Source organism: Buteo buteo, chromosome 7 (genome assembly GCF_964188355.1).
Source record: "Buteo buteo chromosome 7, bButBut1.hap1.1, whole genome shotgun sequence".
In the NCBI taxonomy this organism is placed as follows: domain Eukaryota; kingdom Metazoa; phylum Chordata; class Aves; order Accipitriformes; family Accipitridae; genus Buteo; species Buteo buteo.
The window spans coordinates 24409770-24429623 of NC_134177.1; the positions used below are offsets into that span (position 1 = coordinate 24409770).

General features: G+C 44.1%; 1 protein-coding gene across 1 annotated transcript; it reads right to left on the reverse strand.

Moving 5' to 3' along the window:
- Nucleotides 1–15778: 15778 nt before the first annotated feature.
- LOC142033276 (lysophosphatidic acid receptor 6-like) lies at nucleotides 15779–19197 on the reverse strand. The gene is made up of 3 exons (XM_075033158.1): nucleotides 19125–19197; nucleotides 17405–17424; nucleotides 15779–16738 (listed from the first exon to the last, which is right to left on the reverse strand). Exons 1-3 carry the CDS (start codon nucleotides 19195–19197, stop codon nucleotides 15779–15781), a joined length of 1053 nt encoding a protein of 350 aa, XP_074889259.1.
- Nucleotides 19198–19854: the final 657 nt, after the last annotated feature.

Here is a 19854-nt window from a genome sequence, read left to right on the forward strand (position 1 = left end):
TCCTGACCTTTCTCTTCCCCTCTTTTGTCCTGGTAGGGAAGTGTCAGAATATTGTTCCTGAACTTGACTGTTCCTCTTTCCACAATTAGTCTCTGGTCAATCAGTGAAGACGTTCACGTTTTGCTTGTTACGGTCATTTTTGCTGCATTTTGCATTTACCTCTTCAGTGTCTGGATGCTTTTTCCATTATTGGGGTTCTGCAGAAGAGCTGCATCTTACAGTAATTATGTTTGCCAAAGCATTTTCTCCTGGGCTGGCTGAGCCAGCTCTGCCTGACGGCCCTCTCCTTCCATCAGCACTAGGCTGAGGAAGCAACTCTGCATCAGCCCATGGGGAACCTGACCCCTTCAGACATGTTCACCTTTTGAAGGCTGAAATGCTGATATTAAGAACATGACTGATGCATTTCATTATATCTAGTTACCAGTAAGTCAGCCACCTTGAGACTTGTCCAGTGTAAAGAAAACAAGCTTGTATTGTGAAAGTTCACATTTTCTTTTTGAACATTCACTCTTGGTTCAGTTTTTCATTTCCTGAGGTTGTATTCATTGCTCCTTGCTCTTAGGAGACTTGAAATCAGTCAGTTCTACTTCCTGATGTTGCTCACACTCTGGCAGAAGGCTGCTTTATTTGATTGAACAGTGGCACATATAAAAGCTTGGCAATAAAGCCTGCTTTAGGAGGACTGTGTGGCAGAGATGCAGTTGAAACCCTAAGATATGGGTCACTGTAACAGCAGCTAACACCTAACATAACTTACTTTTTAATACTTGCATATTGCAGTATGGCTCAGTGGTTGTTGTTTAGCCTTGCCAGGCAGTGTTCAGTAAGTCAAAGTTTTGCTTTAACTCTGGGAGCATCCACTTCCAGGCTCTCGTGGATTTTTAAAAAAACATGTGATGGAAACCTGTTAACTTGGCAGTTGAGAGGAGGGACCTCAATGTCTCTTCTAAAACATAAATGAGCTCTTTATTTGTTACAAGTCTTCTACAGCTACATTTACAGTCCAGACCCATCCCATGAAGTGCAGCCCACTGGGATTTCTGCAGCCTTTGGACAAGGAATGTTTTGGCTGTGATGGACCACATAGGCTCCAGCAAGGACGCTGAAGGACCTGTTTTTTCACCAGCATGATGGGGAGCCCATTTTTGGTCGGGGTAATGGCTCCATCTTGTTGATGTGTTGTGCATGCTTCCATGCAGGTGGCAGGATGCCTCCTACGTCCCTTGGGAAGGGGCAGCGAAGCATAGGCAGTGGGCGCACTTGTCCACTGCCAGCCTGGTGATGCCATGAGGCATGGGAAGCTCTGCGCTTGCAGGCATTCCACGCAGCAGCTCAGCTGGGGGTTGGCTGCCCACTGCCAGCACGGATGTGGTGTGGCTGGTCCACAGGGTGTCCTGGGTGTCTGAAAGGCCGTGCTGCCCACACTGTCTTAGTATGAGCAGCAGGAAGCTGCTCTCCACAAATCGCCTTTTGGCTTTGGGGATGAAGGGGGATTGTTGGGCCACCTGTGTGCTGTGAAGAGTGAAAATATCTGTCAAGTGTTGCCCTGCAAAATGGCTCCCTGATGCACGTGTCTGAAAATTGAGTGGTCCCCATTTTATTATGGCTTATAAGACTTTCAGTTGTCCTTACTGGGAATTGACTACAGCCTGTTTAGCTCAACATGGACAGCTGTCTGATCTATGAAGTTGATGCCAAGTTAATGAAAGCCTGTTCTCACTCTTACACATACCTACGTTTGTGCCTTAGGATGTACAAGTTGTTCCCGAGCATTTTGCTGCCAGCATTCTGATTTCTACCCAGGACATTATAAAAGAAAATACTGTGGATGCTGTCACAGCTTCCCAGGGAAAAAAAAGCTATATAATCTACCAAAAATAGCTTCCCAAGTTAGTGTCCCAGGTCTCAAGAAAATGCCAGTTTCTCATCCTTTTGGTAAGTACAATTCCTGATGATGGCATTCATGTCCCAGTGAAATCAATGAGGTGCTGCAGGCCTATTGGAGGGAATGTTTTCTGGATTAAATTAACAGAAAGCAGAGTTTGAGGGGAGAGAGTTGCTAACAAACATGGGCTGATCTTTAGTGAATATTTTCAGCTGGGAAAACAAAAAATCATAGCATAAAAAGGTAGGTGGTAGCACCTAAAATTCCTGATGTTAAGCTGAAGCATTTCTATTAATATTTTAGCAATTAAGTTATTGTTTCTTGTTTTGAAACAATTTTTATCTAAAAATGCTGAATTAAAATGGTCAGGTAACATGGGAATAAAACAAACACTTTTAATTTGTGTTAAAAAAAAAATTTATGTTGACCAAAATGTCAACAAAACATTACTACTTTGTTTTTTTGTGCTGAAAAAAACTGAGATAAAGAATCTAATTTTGGTTCAATCAAATTTTTTTTTTTTTTTTAATTTGCTTCATACCTCAACAGGGAAAGTCCCTTATTTTCTATTCAACATCCTCCCTTGCTGCCAGCAGGGCCTAATGTGACTGAAAAGGGAACTGAAGCTTGGAGTGGCATTTGGACCATTCAACTTACACTGAAATTAGGAGCCTTTGCTTCCTAAAGAGTAAGGACATCTCTAGAGGATGATTTTGAGATTTTGAGTGCTCAGTTTAGGAGTTTCTGCATACTTTAGTCTCCTAAGTTAGACAATATGAACACCCTTGTGTGTCAAGTATTTTCGATGACTGGTATTTTTTAAAATAAGACTGACTTTAGGGTGGGGTGATACTGGCTGATGCTTTTACTGGCTGCTGTGTACGTGGCCCCTTGTATGTAGGACACTCCTGCTTCTCTGCGTGAGGACTAGACCTGCTTGCTCTGAAATGCAGCTGGCTCTGACTTGCTGTGTCTGCGGGTAAGGAGGTAAGCGCTCAGCAGAAATACCAGTTGGGTGTCACTGCGTGCTGGCTTATGGCTGCTGCTTTCACAGTTTCTGTTGTATTAAAGGAAAATCTCTTGATTGAGGTTGGAGCCACCTCTACAGCAGCTTCAGCTGCACTAGGTGACCTTCCTCATCCCCACAGTCTCCTTTTGTATAGTCCCTTTTCCATGAGGTCCTCACAGCTCCCAGGTGGATCTTGTGGGGAGGAGCTCTCCCAGCAAGGTGGCACGGGGCAGTGCCCCATTGCAGGGGACTGTCCCCAAGAAGTGTCATCTGACAAAAAGCCTGCAGATGGGAGCAGTGCAGCACAGCCCAGAGCCTCAGCCCCTGCCCGACTGGGCTGTGACTAATGGCCTGCTGGAGGCAACGGGAGAATACTGCAGAGGTGATGTAACATGCAAGGCAACCTTGCAACTGGGACTGATTGTATACACTTACACACCTCTTCTGTAGGCAGATCATGTCAAAGGATGGGCTGGAGCTGGGTGCGTTAGGCAGGAAGAGCACACAGTGCAGGGACTGCTCAACAATTCCCAGCACTTAACTCCTTCACTCTTGCTAAAATCATAAAAGAAATGGGTGGGTTGAGGAATCAAGAATCACATGTTTCCTTAAGTTTGCTGACAATATTTGCTCTGGGAATTTTATTATTCATAGTGAACGTGGAAGGTTTTTGTGCCAGCGCTAATTAACTGTTCTCACTAGCACAAAGATGTTCTCCAGTGGAAGCCTGTACATTATTCTACTCATTTGGATTAATTAATGTGAAAAGGCCAAGTATGTAATTTCATACTTGAACTTTTATATCTGTATTTGAATTGAATTGAAATATTGTTATGCGATGATTGAAATGTTCTCATGGTCTGACCAGGGAAAGAGTTTCAAAAAAAGAAGACAGCTTGATGCTGAAGAAAACCTCTCAAATGAAAATTTGTCATCTTTTAAAGATATTTCTCTAGGATGTCACACTGTTCTCCCATTCGTTAATTCATGGAGGAAGTGGTTCTCAGTAAAGTAACAGTGAAGGCTTTGGATCAGGCCCCAACTCATTTCTCACTCTTTTCAGATGGTGATTTTGTGGTTGCCACTGCTAGAATGACAGTCAATTCTCATGAGCCATTCTCCCTCCTCCAGAAATCACTGCATGTTAAAACTCAAAGAAGAAGCTATAAGCTTACTTGCTTTGGCACTGTGGATACATGGGGCTGCCTTCTGAAAACACCCCTATGTCAGCAGTGTTGTCAGAGCATTGCCCTCTGCAAAGTCTGCAGAGGTTTTGGGGGGTGCAGCCTGCCACTGGCCCCCAGGTACCTTATCCTGCAGCATGGCTGGGTCTGACAGTACCAAGGAGGCCTGGGAAGCGCCTGGGGGCAAGTGGGCAGTGACTTAGCAATGTACATCATTAAGAAATTTGGCAAGCTGGATTTGAGAAATGAAAGAAAATTATAGCTCAGTGTTTTTGAACACATAGCAGTCTTTGTGGTAATTAAACCAGCAGCACTATGTTAATGGTCTCTGTGGGGGAGTATTGGAAAATACAGACTAATAGAGTTACCTTTTAGTAAAGGTTTGGACCTGACACTGCTGTGGTTTTGAGTGCTGAAAGTAGCAACTTTAGGCAGCATTTTATATGACTTGGCTGAGTTCCGTTTCATTTCCAAATGGACTGATCATCTTGTAGGTTGAATATTTGGGAGCAGTCCAGTAGACTGATGTGTTGTTGTTATACAAGCTAAGGATAAACACTGGAGGTCACTACAAATATGTTGGGGGGGGGGGGGGCGCGGGTGATAAATGCCCAGGATGGAATAAACCATGCACAGACACCTACATCTACAGGCTAGCTTTACAATTAGCTGTGAGTGGCTTTGCATGGCCACCTGCAGCCCCAGCTCCTAGTGGGGGAAGCAGGGGAGGCTGTGTGGGTTGGCAGCCCCACACTGCCAGCTTGTTCATGTTGCAGGTTGTGCAGCTGATTGCTTTTGGTTTTGCAATGATTTTAGCAAGATCTCAGAGTGAGTTAGGGCTGTCAGACTAGCTGAGGGGGGAAGGGAGTAGGGGGCTCGGTGTGGAGGGGTGAATGCTGGCTCCAAACCTCAGAAAGCGCTCCTCATCCTTGGCCTTTCCCCAGTGTTACTGAAGACTCTCTGCATTATAAGGAGCTTTTGATATATATTTCAAATGCCCCTTCAGATGCGGCATGGTATGGAAGCAGCTTGCTGGGGGGCTCAGTCCCTTTGTAGAGCACATACTGCAAAGGGCTTGCATGCTGCCTTTGAGACTGCCAGCTGGGGTCTAAGATGCTGACACAACCTCCTCCTTAAAAACTAATAGCATACCCAGTTATTGAGCAATGCTGGAAAAATCCCACAGCACCACAAGCAGCACCTGTTTGTGCACAGGTCCCCGCGGTGTAGGTGAGGCAGAGCAGGAGGGTTCATCTGCTCCTCCCTGGGGCAATGAGTGTGGCTGGGAACCGCAAACGGGTGATTTCCCACTCCACCACAGTAACTCTGTTTAAACGCGTTGTGTTACCCTTTGTGGGCAAGGTTGTTGTGAAACTGTCCCATAAGTCAGGGGTCTGGGTCAGGACAAGTGGGGTTAGCCCCTGGGACATGCTTGGATGGCTATGGTGAAATGGCAGCGGTTTTGGGGCAGGCCGTTGGTTTGCCTCTGTCATGCAAGATGATGACCTGTTGGGAATGAGTGCTGAGCTCATCCAAAGCCCCTGTGCTTTGGCTGGCTGTGTGCTCCCTCCCTGGCCTGCCAGCTGCAGAGGCAGCCCTTAAGTAGGTCTTTATCAGGCACTTAGTTATATTTTGGGGACAGTTCCATATTTGAGGGGTCACAGCCGACAGTCTCGCCTCTGCTTGCGCCCAGGACCTGAGAAGGAAATTAGGGCCAATTAAGCATGTTCTGTCTCCTGCCCTATTTTTGTCACTTCTCTGTTCAGTTGAAGACATCCAGGTCCCCTGCACTGCCAGGAGGGGCTACTCTCTCGGTGGCAGCAGGCTGGGTTGCTGGGCACTGGGGAAAAAAAAAAGCCTGATAGAAGTGCTTTGAGAAGCATTTTATAGTACTTGGAAAGAAAGGAGGCCTTTAAAACTGATGCTTATTCACTTCTCCAAGGAACATGAGTGCTACAAAGGTATGGATAGTTGCAATGTAGCTTGGGCCCCTCTGAAGCGTGAGGCAAGTTTGCAAGATTTTCGACCATCTCTCTCTGAGCTTTGTAACAGCTTTAAAAAAAGATTCAATCAAGATGTCATGGATATAAATGGTTTCTCTTTCTCCCCACCCCAGTATTTTAGTGTTAGGCCATGAAATGCATGAGCAAACAACAAAGTCAGACCTAGCTGCCTTTATAACAGCAGGTACCAAATATTGAATTGGCTGCTTGAAATGTTAAGCGAGGAGAGGAAGGCAAGTCAATTCCATAATGAGGTTTGCAAAGGAAATGCACTTTGCTTTCATTCAGTGCTTTGATGAAGCTGTTTAATTGCACTAAAAGGTAAATATTTGTTATCGACCTGCTTAACAATCTGAATTCATCCAGTGTATCTGTTTCTGAAACGCCACCTCTGCCAGAGCAGTGCTTTGTGCTTGCCCGTAGGGACTTGGTAGGTCTTTAAATTTTCAGTTCACTTCTTTCCCAAAATTTTTTATTAATAGCAAGTGCTCGACTATTTTTATGCTATAACTGCTGCAAGGGCAGCTCCATGTGGGGTTGTTTGCAGAAACTGTAAGATCAATTAACACCTTCTACTATTTGCACCTCTCGGCACGTTCAGTTCGTTTGCTGTGAAACCTGTGGGCAGCATAACCTTAGCTCCCTGCAGCTGTAGCAGGGCAGGGTGAGTACTGCTTGCATCCACCAGCTTGGCTAAAAAGAGTGAATTTTTCGAGCGAGGAGAAGGTTCTCCATGTCTGACACCTGCCTCTGAGGGCTCAGTGGCCGCACCATCGCGGCTCCAGTCCCGGGCATTGAGCAGGCCTGAGGGCTGCTCAGTGCCTGTGCCATAGCATATGGGGCTGCTTGCCTAAATTAGCATGTTGTTAACTCATCAAATGCCCCCCATCATTCAACAGTTTTCCTGGCCATGCTGGCCATGACTCCTCTCAGCCGGCCAAAGCACGTGCTGGGGGTGATGGCTCATGGCAGCAGCACTGAGGGAAGGCAGGAGCTGCCGGCTCAGGCCTGCATGCCCCACGCCTCAATCCTCCTCACATGTTGTTTTATATTTGCTTGTGTTAATGTCCTGGCACTCACCCAGACATGAAGTAAGTGGGGGAAGCTTAAACAAATAGTTCAACGTTGAAAACTGTGTTGTTTCCTCACAGAAACGTGGCCCTTTGGGCAGTGTTTTGTCACTGGAGCTGTGACCGTTTCTGTGCAAAATCCTCTCTCAGTACAAGAAACTTTTAAAAGTAATGCTGCTTTTCTGACTCAAACTATTTCTGAATTTGGCAAATGGCTTTGGGGAGAAAGAAGTTAAATCCCTTGCTGTCTGTATTTAAAAGACACCTGTGGGGCCACCATGTTGAGGTGCAGTCTGCTCACAGGTGGGCTTGCCCTCCGGCTCCCTTGGTCTCTTGCAGGGGCCATTGCAAAAACAGGATCCCCAGGTCATCTTGTGAAGACAAAATCCCGAGTGTGGTGGTGTATTTAGGAAAGTATTTGAGGGTGGTTGGGGTTTTTTTGTTTTGCTTTGTTTTTTTAAACAAGGCATTGCAGCCTGCTCTCAGGGGACGTGCAGCACCATGAGGGGCAGCATTTCTTTGTCATTTGCTGTTGTTTTGTCATTTTAAAAAATGTGGTAAAAGAAGTAGCTGGCATGGTCAGAGTCAAACGCTGGGTGGCAGCGAGCCTTTCCCAATGTGGGTATTGGATGTGACTTGCTCTTGCTGTGCTCTGATGTCAATGGTGTAGTTTGCAAGGGAAAAAAAAAAAAAAGAGGGAAAAAGCTGTCTTATGTCACCAGGGCTTAACACAGAAAAAATTGCAAAGCCATTGAGAGAAATACGTGCAAAATACATGATCTATTCAAAGAGCTGTCACTGTGTGTACCTTTTCTTGGCATTTTCCCTCTAGGGCAGTTTAAGCCCGGAGTTTTCCCCATGGATGTAGCAGTGCTTTGCACAAGGCCTTAAACACTCTCCACCTGCTGCTGCAGGCATTACCAACTGCTGCCTCACTGCTTCTTAGCTCGTTGTGCCTGCTCCGAGACGCTCCCTCAGCCCTCCATCATCTCCCACCACCAGCCTTCACTGGCACTTGCTTGCCTTGGCTCGAGGGTGTCAAGATCTTCCAAAGGAGCTTTTCACAGCCAGCACCTGCTGAGGAGAGCTGCTGTCGTTTGCCACCACTCTTCTTTTTACTGCATTTTTCTTTCCTTTTTTTTTATTCTTTCTTTTTTAAAGATTCTTTCTCCTTTAAAAGTTTGGTAACAGATGTTGAAAATCGTTCCCATCTAAGGGTGTGAATAGGAGCTAAGTGACAAAAAGAAAGTTAAAGCAAATTGGACGCTTGCTTTTGGTCGCATCTACCAACTCCCTCCTAGGGATGCAAACCAAATCTAAAAACGCTCTGAAATTTTGTTTACAGTTTAAAGAGCAGCTGATGCCTCTTGAAAAACCTTCAACCCAGAAGGATTCTGTTGCTTTGTCTCTGACTTTTCTTTATTTCTTCTTTATTGTTCTTCCTTACAAATGCTATTTGCATGAAAACGAGACCTTTTGTTTTTCAAGAGCTGATCCATCCCTATTACTTATTCGTTATTGGGACATTGACCATTTGAGTCTGAGTCTGTCCAGGGAGTGCAATTAAATCAGAGCCTCCAGACTAATCCTCTGGGATACTGGGCTCATTTCCACAGCAACTGATTGTGATATAGAAAAGGGTTTCTAACTTCAGGTGGATTAAGTATGCAGTAAAAGTTGAGTGAACGTGGTTGTAATGGAGAGTGGGGTGCAGGAGTACAGAAAATGAAAGTTGCATTGGTGAATTACCTTTCTGACAGGGATGCTTCCCCAGAGCCCTCCAAAGGGCAAATGTAGCTGTTATAGAACTGAAATTTGCATGTGCTGTTTCTGTCCATGTTTGAAACCCCACTTTTTCCCTGGAAGCTGTGAATCCTGGAGCTGCAGGTGCCTGGTCTGCTGCCCCTTTGCTCCAGTGGGCCACCTGCAACGTGGCTCTGCTCCACAGCTGGTTTTTCACCTGCCATAGGCTTGTGGTGCCACCTCTTCATCTTGTTGGATTTTGGAAACTTGCTGAATGGTACTTTGGGCTGCCTTCATTAATATTTGAAATGTTCCAAGACTTTTCTAGGTGTCCTCGAATAGACCAGCAAAGTGCTTCCTTCCTCTCGGCTCCCTGTCAGGATGACCTTCAAGCTTTAGTGCTTTGACATTTTGTATTTATTCAAGAAAATAATAATTTGTACCCTGAACAGTTTTGCCAAAACTTTGGTAAGAGACATTATGACCTATGTCATTCTGTTTACACCTGTGTTTAAAGGACATGTAAACATGAATAGGAACTGGATTGTAAACTTAATGTGACTAGGAAGAATGTTGAAAATAAGATTCTTGGGTGTATGCAGCAGGGTTCTGGAAAAGCAAACACTTCATCTGATGCAAACAAAGTAGTTTTTAGTATGGAAGTCTGGCTGCTGTGTTGTGCAAGTTCAACAACCTGTTAGACTAAAAGTTAGAATGGGTGTATTTACCCACAGGATCAGATATATTTTTTGCCAAAAAGTGGAAGAGAGATTTGGGATGTCTTTTAAATATGTTTTGTGATAGGCGTGTGTGGGCATTCCAAGGCAAGTGACACAGGCTAATTTGAGAGAGCAATAACCCATAATAGCATGAAGTATAATAACAATGTGAACTGTGTGATTATGTCCAGAAATGAAATCTAGGATAAGACTCAGTGATACTACTTGATTTGTGCCCCATTGTTCCAAAACAAGGGAACATACTATTCTTGCCTCTGTATTTTGTGTTGCAAAGGTGTGGGGGCATTAAATGTCTCACTATTGCTACGAAGTGTAGGGTTAAGTTTTGTCTTGCCATTATAGCACCGAGTTGGTTACAGATGCAAATGTGTCCAGCCCATTGCTTTACCTCCTCCCACTCCTGGCAGCCTAAATGTGTTTTTCTGAGGAATCATAAGGCAAGGTGTGTCAGGTGGTGGGTTTGAATTGTGTGGTCTGGCTCCTTTCATATGATTTTTGCAGTGAGAGAGAGGTAGAGGTGAGAAGGGCCTGGAGTAGCCCATCCCCATTTGATTTGGCATTAGAGGCTGGATGGGATACTCTGGCGTATCTCAAATGGGAGCAAACACCCCTTGTTGCACAGCAGGGTCCTGCCCCAAGGTCCCAACAGGTCTCTGCACAGCCACTGCAGGCAGGAGCAGTAGCAAGAGCCTGAGCTCAGAGTGAGATGAAGACTGTTTTATAGCTCAGGCTTTCTTTTATCTTCTCACTACTCAAATAAAATGGTCTACATAAACATATTTATTATTAATATCATGTTATTTTACTCTGCATGCGGGAAACAAATCTATCTGCAGGGTTTTTACAGCCATGCCGACCTTGGTCTGTTGAAAGTCCCATTCCTTTATTTCTGCCCCCTTCCACCTGTGATGTTTTAAAGCCACTGTGCTTCCTATTAGTTCCTGTTAGCATGAATGAAGTCAGACTGGTGTCTGCTGTCTGCAACTTCTCATGCTTTCCTAAGCTCCTCTCTAAACTGAGTAAAGCTATTTCAAACAGTGTCCTTCATTATCTCAGATACTATGGCTGGCCGAGTGGGACCAGGTTAGATGCTGGTGTCTGGGAGGTGGCATTACTTGTAGTCACAAAGTTAATACTTAACAAGGAATGGCTGGGATTGTGTTGGTGTACTCTGAAATGTAATCTATACTGGATTTTCTGGGTTTGTAATGCTTAGTTTTGGATTAACAATTGCCTGGCAGTGTTTGTAACTCTAAACTGCTGATACTTGCTCTCCAATATAATCCCAGTTTAATGCCTTTTTTGTCTTGAAATAGAGAGAATGATTAATGGGAATCTGTGGTATACAGTAGATGTGAGGTTTTACATCCTTTGGTGTCTGCAAATGGCACTGATTCAGCTTTTCCTGGGAAATATTTCTGATTCCTCATAGATTTTTGGTTGTATCAGTATCCTGCAGCAACTTTTTTATCACTTAGACGATGTGGTGAATGTCATTCTTATGGACTGACTACATATAAAAATCAGAATAAGAAGGATACATGAGAGAAAATGAAGGAGGTTGTAGGTGTCCTTTGCCTTTCACAGCAGCTAAAGACACTGATTCATTAGGCTTTGTTGCTATGGTAGAAGTTTCTCAGTGAGCAAGAAACCCAATGGAGGGAAAAGTCTCGGCTTTTCTAGCAAATTCAGTGCCTTCAAAAAGCTGAAGACAGAGGCACGTGAAAGGGAAGGAAGGATGAAGACAGGGCTGCAGGTGGGCTGCAGCACTTGATTGAATTGTAGCTTTGCACTGGCCAGTTGTAGTTGAGTCTCAGAGTATCCTCCCACCAAAACTGGACACATTCAGGACTCTGCACATCTCTATCACACCAAGGTCAGCAATGGGAATGCTCCATCACTTTATTGTGTCACTTAGGACATTTTTACTTCTTTATGAGACTTCTAACTCATACCACCAGTAAATGCAGCAGATGAAAAGGGCACACAAAGAGCTTTGCTGTGTGGAGAAATAACTGTGAAGTGAGCTGGGGTGCAATTTCTGCACGTGCCTAGCTGTAGTGCTCCACTTTCACAGCAAAATTAACTATTTCACACTTGTCTGCACGAGTTTTCTCAGAGGGCTTCTCCCTAGCATCTAGAGTGCTACAAATTCATCTTTAGCTCATGGTGCTGTCTTTCTGCAGAGAAAACAATGGAGAATTTTAACTCTCTCTAGTGACAATAGAAATGCTAAAAACACTTTGAGAGAAGTGTAGGCATATGAAAATGTCTATAAAAGCCTATACGTTTCTCTTGAGACTTGCTTTGCTGAGGTTTTTCTCATTATCACTGACCACAGATGCGGCATTGCTCATGGTAAATGTTTTGTTCTGTTCATTGTATGTGGACATCTTTCATAAAACATAAAAGGCAATAGTGAAATCTGTAGGAGATACTGCATGCCTGGTACCTGTGCTGATTCTTCCTTTTTGGGAGATGAATGCTTTGGCTGGGATTTCCATGGTTATATGCAAATATCATCAGTGATGTTTTCTTATAAACCTTTTTCCTTCCCAATCCAAACAGATACTTTCTGAGCCTGAAACAAAAGATAATAGCTGTACTAGAAGAAAAGAAATTTGGAGAGCAAAGGACAGATGTGCAGAGTTAGTGGATACCTAAGTTTGAGCTTTACTGCTTTCCCAAGTGAGTGAGGCTGCAGGAAATATATTTGGCTTGTTTAAGTGTGAAATATCAAAGCTGCTGAAACACATGCCCAGTCTCTTAGTGAAACATGCAAATAAGTGAGTAGGAAAGTTACTTATATGAATACAATACAGGCATGAATGTCTGCAAGACAAGTCTCTTGGTAAGAAATCTGGCAGCGTCAGGGTGCGTTTTGTGAAAGGCCTCTCAAATGAAGTGGCTTGGTTGGCCCACAGGATGAAGTTCCCCAGCAGAGCACCTTCACCATCTCCCATGACCCACTATGCTTTCACTGCTGGTTTAAGCCCTTTCCCTTTCACTATCCAAATGCAAAAACAAGTGGAAAAAGTGCTCCATAACAGCTCTCTAGCCCCCATTCTCATTCTTTCAGAATAAACTAATGATTTTTAGTTAAGAACTGTATGTGTTCGGAATGAGTCCTCACTCCTTAGAGGTGAATCATTTCCAAACAAATCCTCAGTTTTGCTTGCTTTTTTCCCCAGATGAATCATTACCTGTATTCTGGAAAGCCTGTGATGGCTTTAGATTGCAAATTTTCAGATTTTTTTTCTCCTTTTATTTCTTAGCACTCTATGTCTTTAATATTCTCTTGGTGGAAAGAGAAATCTCTGTAGTCTCACTAGATAGCCAGTGTCATGATTTGGATATAAAGCCCTAGGAATGAAAAAGCTGTTACAGCTACCCACCTGAGCAAAGAAGGGATCAGACCACACCAGACTTGACCTGGAAAGTGAATGTTCAGAGGCCTACAAGCAATAAGATCCAGCAGAGAACTTTTGAGTAGAAACTGTTGCCTTTGCAAAATTATCATTTCCCCTAGAAATCTGGAACAAAAGTTGTTACCCTGCCCTGATAATTAGTGCTCTCTTAGAGCTGGCAGAGGCACTGCGAACCATGTGTAGAGGCAGGGAGCTGAGACAGTGGTTGGCTGTACCCTGTCTATAGGCAGGTACTAGCTTTTCCACACCTCAGCCTCTTTGTTTCTAGAAAAATCAATGGCCAGAAACACTGGAGAAACATAGGGGAGAGGCTTGGGAGAAGAAATGTCTCAAGCACTTTTAACTTGTCCTTCTTACAGTTTTAACTGCCTATTTGGTCAACATTCCTGGTCTTCTAAGCAGTGTGTTATTGCTGAGGTAGGTAGCCAAGAAGCCAGAGTGTCCTAAATTTAATACTCATTTCACTGCTGTCTACTAGCACTCTAAATGAAATTACTGTGCAAGTTACTTTATGATCTGTGGGAGCAAGGACAGCAGGGTAACAAACAAGTAAGAACAGGCATACTTAAAAATGGAGCTGAGCAACAGAGGAAGCATAAAACTGCAGGTGAGCTTCTAGTCTCAGTTATAGCAGTGTAAGCCCAAAGTCATGTAGGTAAAACTAACAGAGCTGCCTCAGGCTATAGAAAAGCAATTGAGATAGTTTTCTCATGTATTTTGGCATTTTCTGCCTCCTGAGGTACTGACAAAATCCCTGTTCCCTATGTTCAGTCATTATCAATTAAAGTGGAGGCCCTCTTGGCATGGCCCACTGCTTTGAGATGTAAAATAAATCTTCTGCGTCAGCACTATTTTCTTCTATTATTTGTTAACTCTGCTTCCAAAAGGAGCCTGAAGTCTCAGTAGTAAAACCTTTTTGTCTACTGAAGCACAGTTAGTTAAGAGAGAAGTTATGAGCAAGGATACGATGAGGATTCAGTACCTGCTGGCAGGGAAACTAGTCAGATATTCTGAGTTTACTGAGGGAATCAATGGAAATGGCAATTGATATGGAGAGAGAATTCTTGCTGGAATATCCTGGTGGATTTTATTTTCATGCACTTGGACATAACCAGGACATGGTTAGTGTAAATGCACAACCCTTGTATCCTCGAAAGCACTGTTCATCACCTGAACACCAAAAGGACTGTCTAAACACCACCACACACTTATGTTTATGTTGGGTCAGACTTTCCCTCCTCAGCAACTGGACTTCTTTGGTACAGCCTCATACACAGATGTAGCAACTCCAAAAAATTTCACTTTTGCGGACTGGAGTTTCCATATGCAAAGTTGCCAGCTCGGGGAAGAAATCAATACATGGGTTGTGCGTTATCCTTCTCAAAAGTGTACAGAGAAAAGACAGTTCAAAGGATGGGATTAGTATCCCTGCCAAGAAGAGGTATTGCAAGGATCCAGCTCAACATGAATATGAAAACTAATTGCTTCGGTTGTCATCATCCTCATTGCTCAGGAAAGTGGCAGTTGGCTGCCAGGGTAGCGGTAGAGGCAGCAGTGGAGGTCCCCCAGACCCGTAAGCTGCTTCTCTCCAGCCTGGATGCATACTGTCATTCAGTTTATCTAGATGCCTGTGAGCACTGATAAGAAGTAGCTGACTGGCATGTTAGGCTCCTGCTGGTGGATTACTTTTTATTGCCTTGTTTGTTTGGGAAGTGGTAGTGTTCGGTTTGCTCTGAAGTCTGAAAGGCTGCTTTCCCACTGGGATCCTGTGTTGCTGGCTGCTGCTTTAGGGATCAGGGCTGCTCTTATCCCTTGGTAAGGTGGGGGTTGTTCCTTCAGATTCACGTGTTTGCCGCTATGTTGGACTTGGGCTTCTTATTTCACGCTTTTGTTTGGTTTGGCTCTGTTCTTGAAACTAAGTTTGTAACCAAGCAGGAAGGAACAGACACGTGAAAAGCCTGCGAGTAGGAGCGGAGCTGGTGAGGAGGCCTGGAACTGGGATAGTCAATTAATCTGAGCTAGTGGCAATATTAGTTAGAAGTGCGATGTTGTAGGCACAGGACCTGTTGCTAAAACAAGTGTTGCACCTTGCCAAGCAAGTCAGCCAGTGGAGGAATGACATGGAGATCTTGCTATACCCATGTTTACCTAAAGCTGCCTTTGGATTTAGAGTTACAATAATATTTTTTTTTTTAATAGCATGTGCAAATCTAAACCTGACAGATGTGCATGTATGTGAGCATGAGCATACATGATCAGGGCAGGGGAGGCAACAGAATTTACTCTGAAGCTTTTTACCATAAACTCCAAGCCTCTGTTTCTCAGCAACCCAAGTCTGTAGTAACTGAAGCCCTGAGGAAGGTTTGCAGGTGCAGTGTAGACAGGGAGGCTGAAAGATGCTACCACATAAAAGTGAACAATTCTTTTTTTTTTCCTCAAAGTAAAGAGGAATTGCATCCAAAGAGATATGCATCACCATTTATAGGAATAATTCCCTTTCTTTTTACCTGTAAATGCTAACACAAAAAATTATGGAAGGAAATAAAAAAAGTTAGGAACAGTCTCCTGGGAATGGACTTAGTTCTGGTTTTTATGAAATATTTTCAGATTTGAATGTTTGAAGGAAGGTGCTGAGATAAGTAGTTCAGGACCCTGTACTTTCCACAAAGCTTCTCCACACATCATCCCAAGTAACTAACATGTAGCATATGAATCAAAGCTTTCGCGTGGCTGTTTTTTCCCTGTTTCGTAATGTGTCTTCCAAGGACTCCTTTAAAACAAAATAATAACACACCCCATCAAGACAGCAGTTCAGGTTTGCCCAGCAAAGGGTGCCCTGAACGATGTCTCGTAGCACTTGCTGAAAACTGGTGTGAATGATGTTATTCTTCACCAAAAAGTACACAAAATAGGCCATGTGGTAAGGCGTGAAACAGACCAAAAACGCGACAACGTTTGTCACCAATATCTTCTCTGCTCTAGTGGTGTGTGTTTGGGGGTTGTCTCGTTTTCTGTGCTTTCTCAAGCACCTGACGGTCTGAGCGGTGCAGAAGGTCATGGCTGCCATGCTGCCAAAGAAGGTGGTCTCCAAGGCGCTGAAGAGGCCTGTGTTTTCCCATGTGCTCTTGGAGAAGTTATGGAAGCAGGATGAGATGTTGTGGCCCTCTCCATGCAGTTGGAAAGTAAAGACTGTCCCGGCCAAGGTGCCCAGGCAGATGACAGCACAGACCATAGCAGCTTTCTTGGTAGATCGTAGGGTGGGAGCCATGAAGGGGTGCTGGATAGCAATGTACCGGTCTACACAGATGCAGAGGGAGATGAGGATGCTGCCGTACATGTTTACAAAGTAAAGACTCTCCAAGGTGGAGCAAAACACAGACCCCAAGTTCCAGTTGTCCTGAAGGTGGTAGGAAATTATTTTAAAAGGAAGAGTAAACAGCAGCAAAGTATCCAAGAAAATAAGGGCTATCATGTAGATTGTAGATTCTGACAGCTTTTTAACCTTAAAAAACAGGAATGACAGAGCCATCACATTGAACAGCAATCCTAGGGTAAATGTGGGTGTGTACATGATGAGCTGGAACAGTTCCACGGTTGTGCTGATATTATTGATATTGCTCTTGGTACGGGTGTCATTCATATCTCCAGGTATGCTGGAAGAGAAGAAAATCACCTTCAGCACAAGGAAGAATGAAGATCACACTTAAGACATGGTACAAAGGCCAATGAGGTCTCTATGTGTCCACAGACTTGGAGATGCTTTTTGTCTTGGGCTGCTGTGTGCTGAATTGCAGCTCCCAGTAATGTGGAGCTGCTCAGTGCCAAGGGATCTTGGGGCAAGGTTGTGCCTCAAGAAGGAGCAAGGCTTTCTGGGGTCCAAGCCTCACACTGTCACCTGTTACCCCAAACTGTGCTGCCCTATAGTTTAGGCTACGCAGAGTATGAATGTGACTGCACTGTCCCCTTGGAGTGATGTGATCTCTTTGCAGAGCCAGGGTAGTAGCCCCTGATTTTTGGGTTACTTGGATTGTGGGGATGGAAGCAATTAGTTCGATCAGATTTCCCGAATCAAGCTATCGTAAGAGACGTTGGGGAGCCACAAGTATGAGGGTCCCCTGTGTTTATTAATGTGAAGATCCCACACGGTCATTGCCATTCTGCACCCTCTCCTACCACCACTGGGCAAAGAGGGGCTGTGATTATTTGTGGGCCTTCTGACAAGCTTGCTTAAAGCAGCAGGCAGGAAGTTTCAAACGGGCTATTTCTAGCAGAGGTTAAGTCTTTAGAAGAAGAATGAGATTTAAGAACCCAAGCTTTTGTCTAAAACAGACAGACTTGCCACAGCAGATAAATCTGTATCTGCAGAGACAGGGATTGCAGAAAACATGCACCTGGTTTCTCCTCTGCAAAGAAGGGACTGAAAATGTCAAGGTAGGCACCCTCTGAGCAGGGGTCGTGAAGTAATTCTTTTCTTTAGAGGAAGGGCGCTGGTTTGATCCTGCCCTCAGACTCTCCTGAAAAGGACCGGGAAGGCTCTCATTGTTTCTGCAATGCTGATCTCAGCTGGAATTGCTTACAAATGCAAATGCACAGGCATACCTGGTCCTTTCTTCTAGCCAGTTCTGTCACAGCAAATGTAACCTGTAAATAAAGCCATCAGTGCCCAGAAATTACTTTTGTCTGCTGTTCTTTAATTGTCATTACTTCAACCTAGTGCCTTTCCTACATGAGTTACTGATCTTGATGCTGTTTCATTTCAGATTTGTCAACTGGTGCAGTGAAAGTTCCTGTTCTGCAGATCAAGTCATTCCCTGAGTATTTCAGAGGTAAACTCTCCAGTGCTGTGGTTTGAGAGAGATTAGAATCTCTTTGAGAGAGATTAGGATCAACAAAAAGGAAATTTATTTCTTACTAAAGAACTAGCAATTACTGTTAGGAAGCCAGAGCAGGTTGGCTGTTTGCTCCTTAAGGTCACACTGATGCCAGGTAAATGATTCTGTAAGTTACTAGTTGTCCTGGTTTTGGCTGGGATGGAGTTTATTTTCTTTCTAGCAGCTGGTATGGTGTTATGTTTTGGATTTAGTAAGAGAATAATGTTGATAACTGATGTTTTCAGTTGTTGCTAAGTTGTGTTTAGACTAAGTCAAGGATTTTTCAGCCTGTCATGCCCAGCCAGCAAGAAGGCTGGAGGGGTACGAGAAGTTGGGAGGGGACACAGCCAGGACAGCTAACCCAAACCAGCCAAAGGGATATTCCATACCATGTGACATCATGCCCAGTATACAAACTGGGGGGATTGCTGCTTGGCAGCTAACTGGGCATCGGTTGGCAGGTAGTGAGCAATTGCATTGTGCATCGTTTGTTTTGTATATTCCAATCCTTTTATTAATATTGTCATTTTATTATTGTTATTATTATCATTATTAGTTTCTTCCTTTCTGTTCTATTAAACTGTTCTTATCTCAGCACATGAGTTTTACCTTTTTTCCTTCTGATTCTCTCCCCCATCCCACTGGGTGGGGGGGAAGCGAGTGAGCAGCTGTGTGGTGCTTAGTTGCTGGCTGGTGTTAAACCACAACACTAGTTTACATTACAGAAGTGAGAAAACCATCTCCAGAAACCCAGCCTGATGAGGAGAATGGGTGCTGGCAGGGCTGTGGGTGGAGGAGAGCATACCTCTGGTGGGGTCAGGTGCAGGGATCTAGCCACAGCTTCTGTCTTGCTGTAGGAGGTGCAGGTTTTATTTGGTTCCCTGCAGTAAGCAGTGCTGCTGGCTGTGTAAAGCACTTAACAGGCTCCTTCCTTGCAGAGCACCGCTGCCTGTAAGGCATGGGGGGACATGGCTCAGTGGGGCAGCAACCCTGTAAGCAGCACCTGCTCTGCTGCTATCTGCAAGGGACTGAGGGAAATTTGAGGGGAAATAATGAAATTCTCTCATCCAAATAAAAAAGGACATGAAATCCTGAGTTTGTGAAACACTTGGGGATCTGGGTGGCTGGAGGGAAGAAGCACTCCTTGTTATGCTGAAGGGTCGTTCACTGCCTGGGAGTTAAACCCACCTGCAGCCATGGGCCCAGGGAGTTTGTTGGGAGCTGGGTTGGGTCCCTGAACCTCCGAATTCAGGTAGCCCATGGCAGACGAGGGGTTACACTGACAACCTGGGCAGAGATATTGCTTGATACAAGAGGGTGGCCTAGGTTCCACAACCAATATGCTGCTCTCCTGCTGGGTCCCCTTCATCGAGTGAAGCCCTGTGAGTCTAACACTAGGAGGGAACCCATTACTGAGAGCCAAAGGGATGCAAAGTTAATTAAGGAATTACTGAAAAGTAATAAATATTGACAAAGTTCTTTACCTCATTGTCTCTGTAGGAGATTTCATCAGTCGTGTCTCCCCCCCCCCTTTTTTTTTGTTTTGTTTTAGGGTTTTTTTGTTTGATAGTGTGTCTAGGAAGTTCTGGGTCTAGAGAAATAGAATTTCAGCTTCTTACCAAGATTTTTACTTGAGGAAAATCTAGTTATGATAAAAAGGCATTTTCGACTAGAGTCTTTTGTGTAGATTTATAAACAAAACAGAAAAAAATACTTAAAGCATAAAGGCAAAGGGTAGCTCTGTTTGTTTTTAAATAATATGTAGATATGCTATAAGCAAAACAAGTTATGTAAAATATACTTAGAAAAGAAGGAAAGCTTTTAAGGCAAGGTTTCACTACAATGAAATATTCTCTCTTGTCATCTTACCTTTGGACTGTCTTTAGCTCTGGTGGTTGACTTTTTTCCTTTCTCAGCT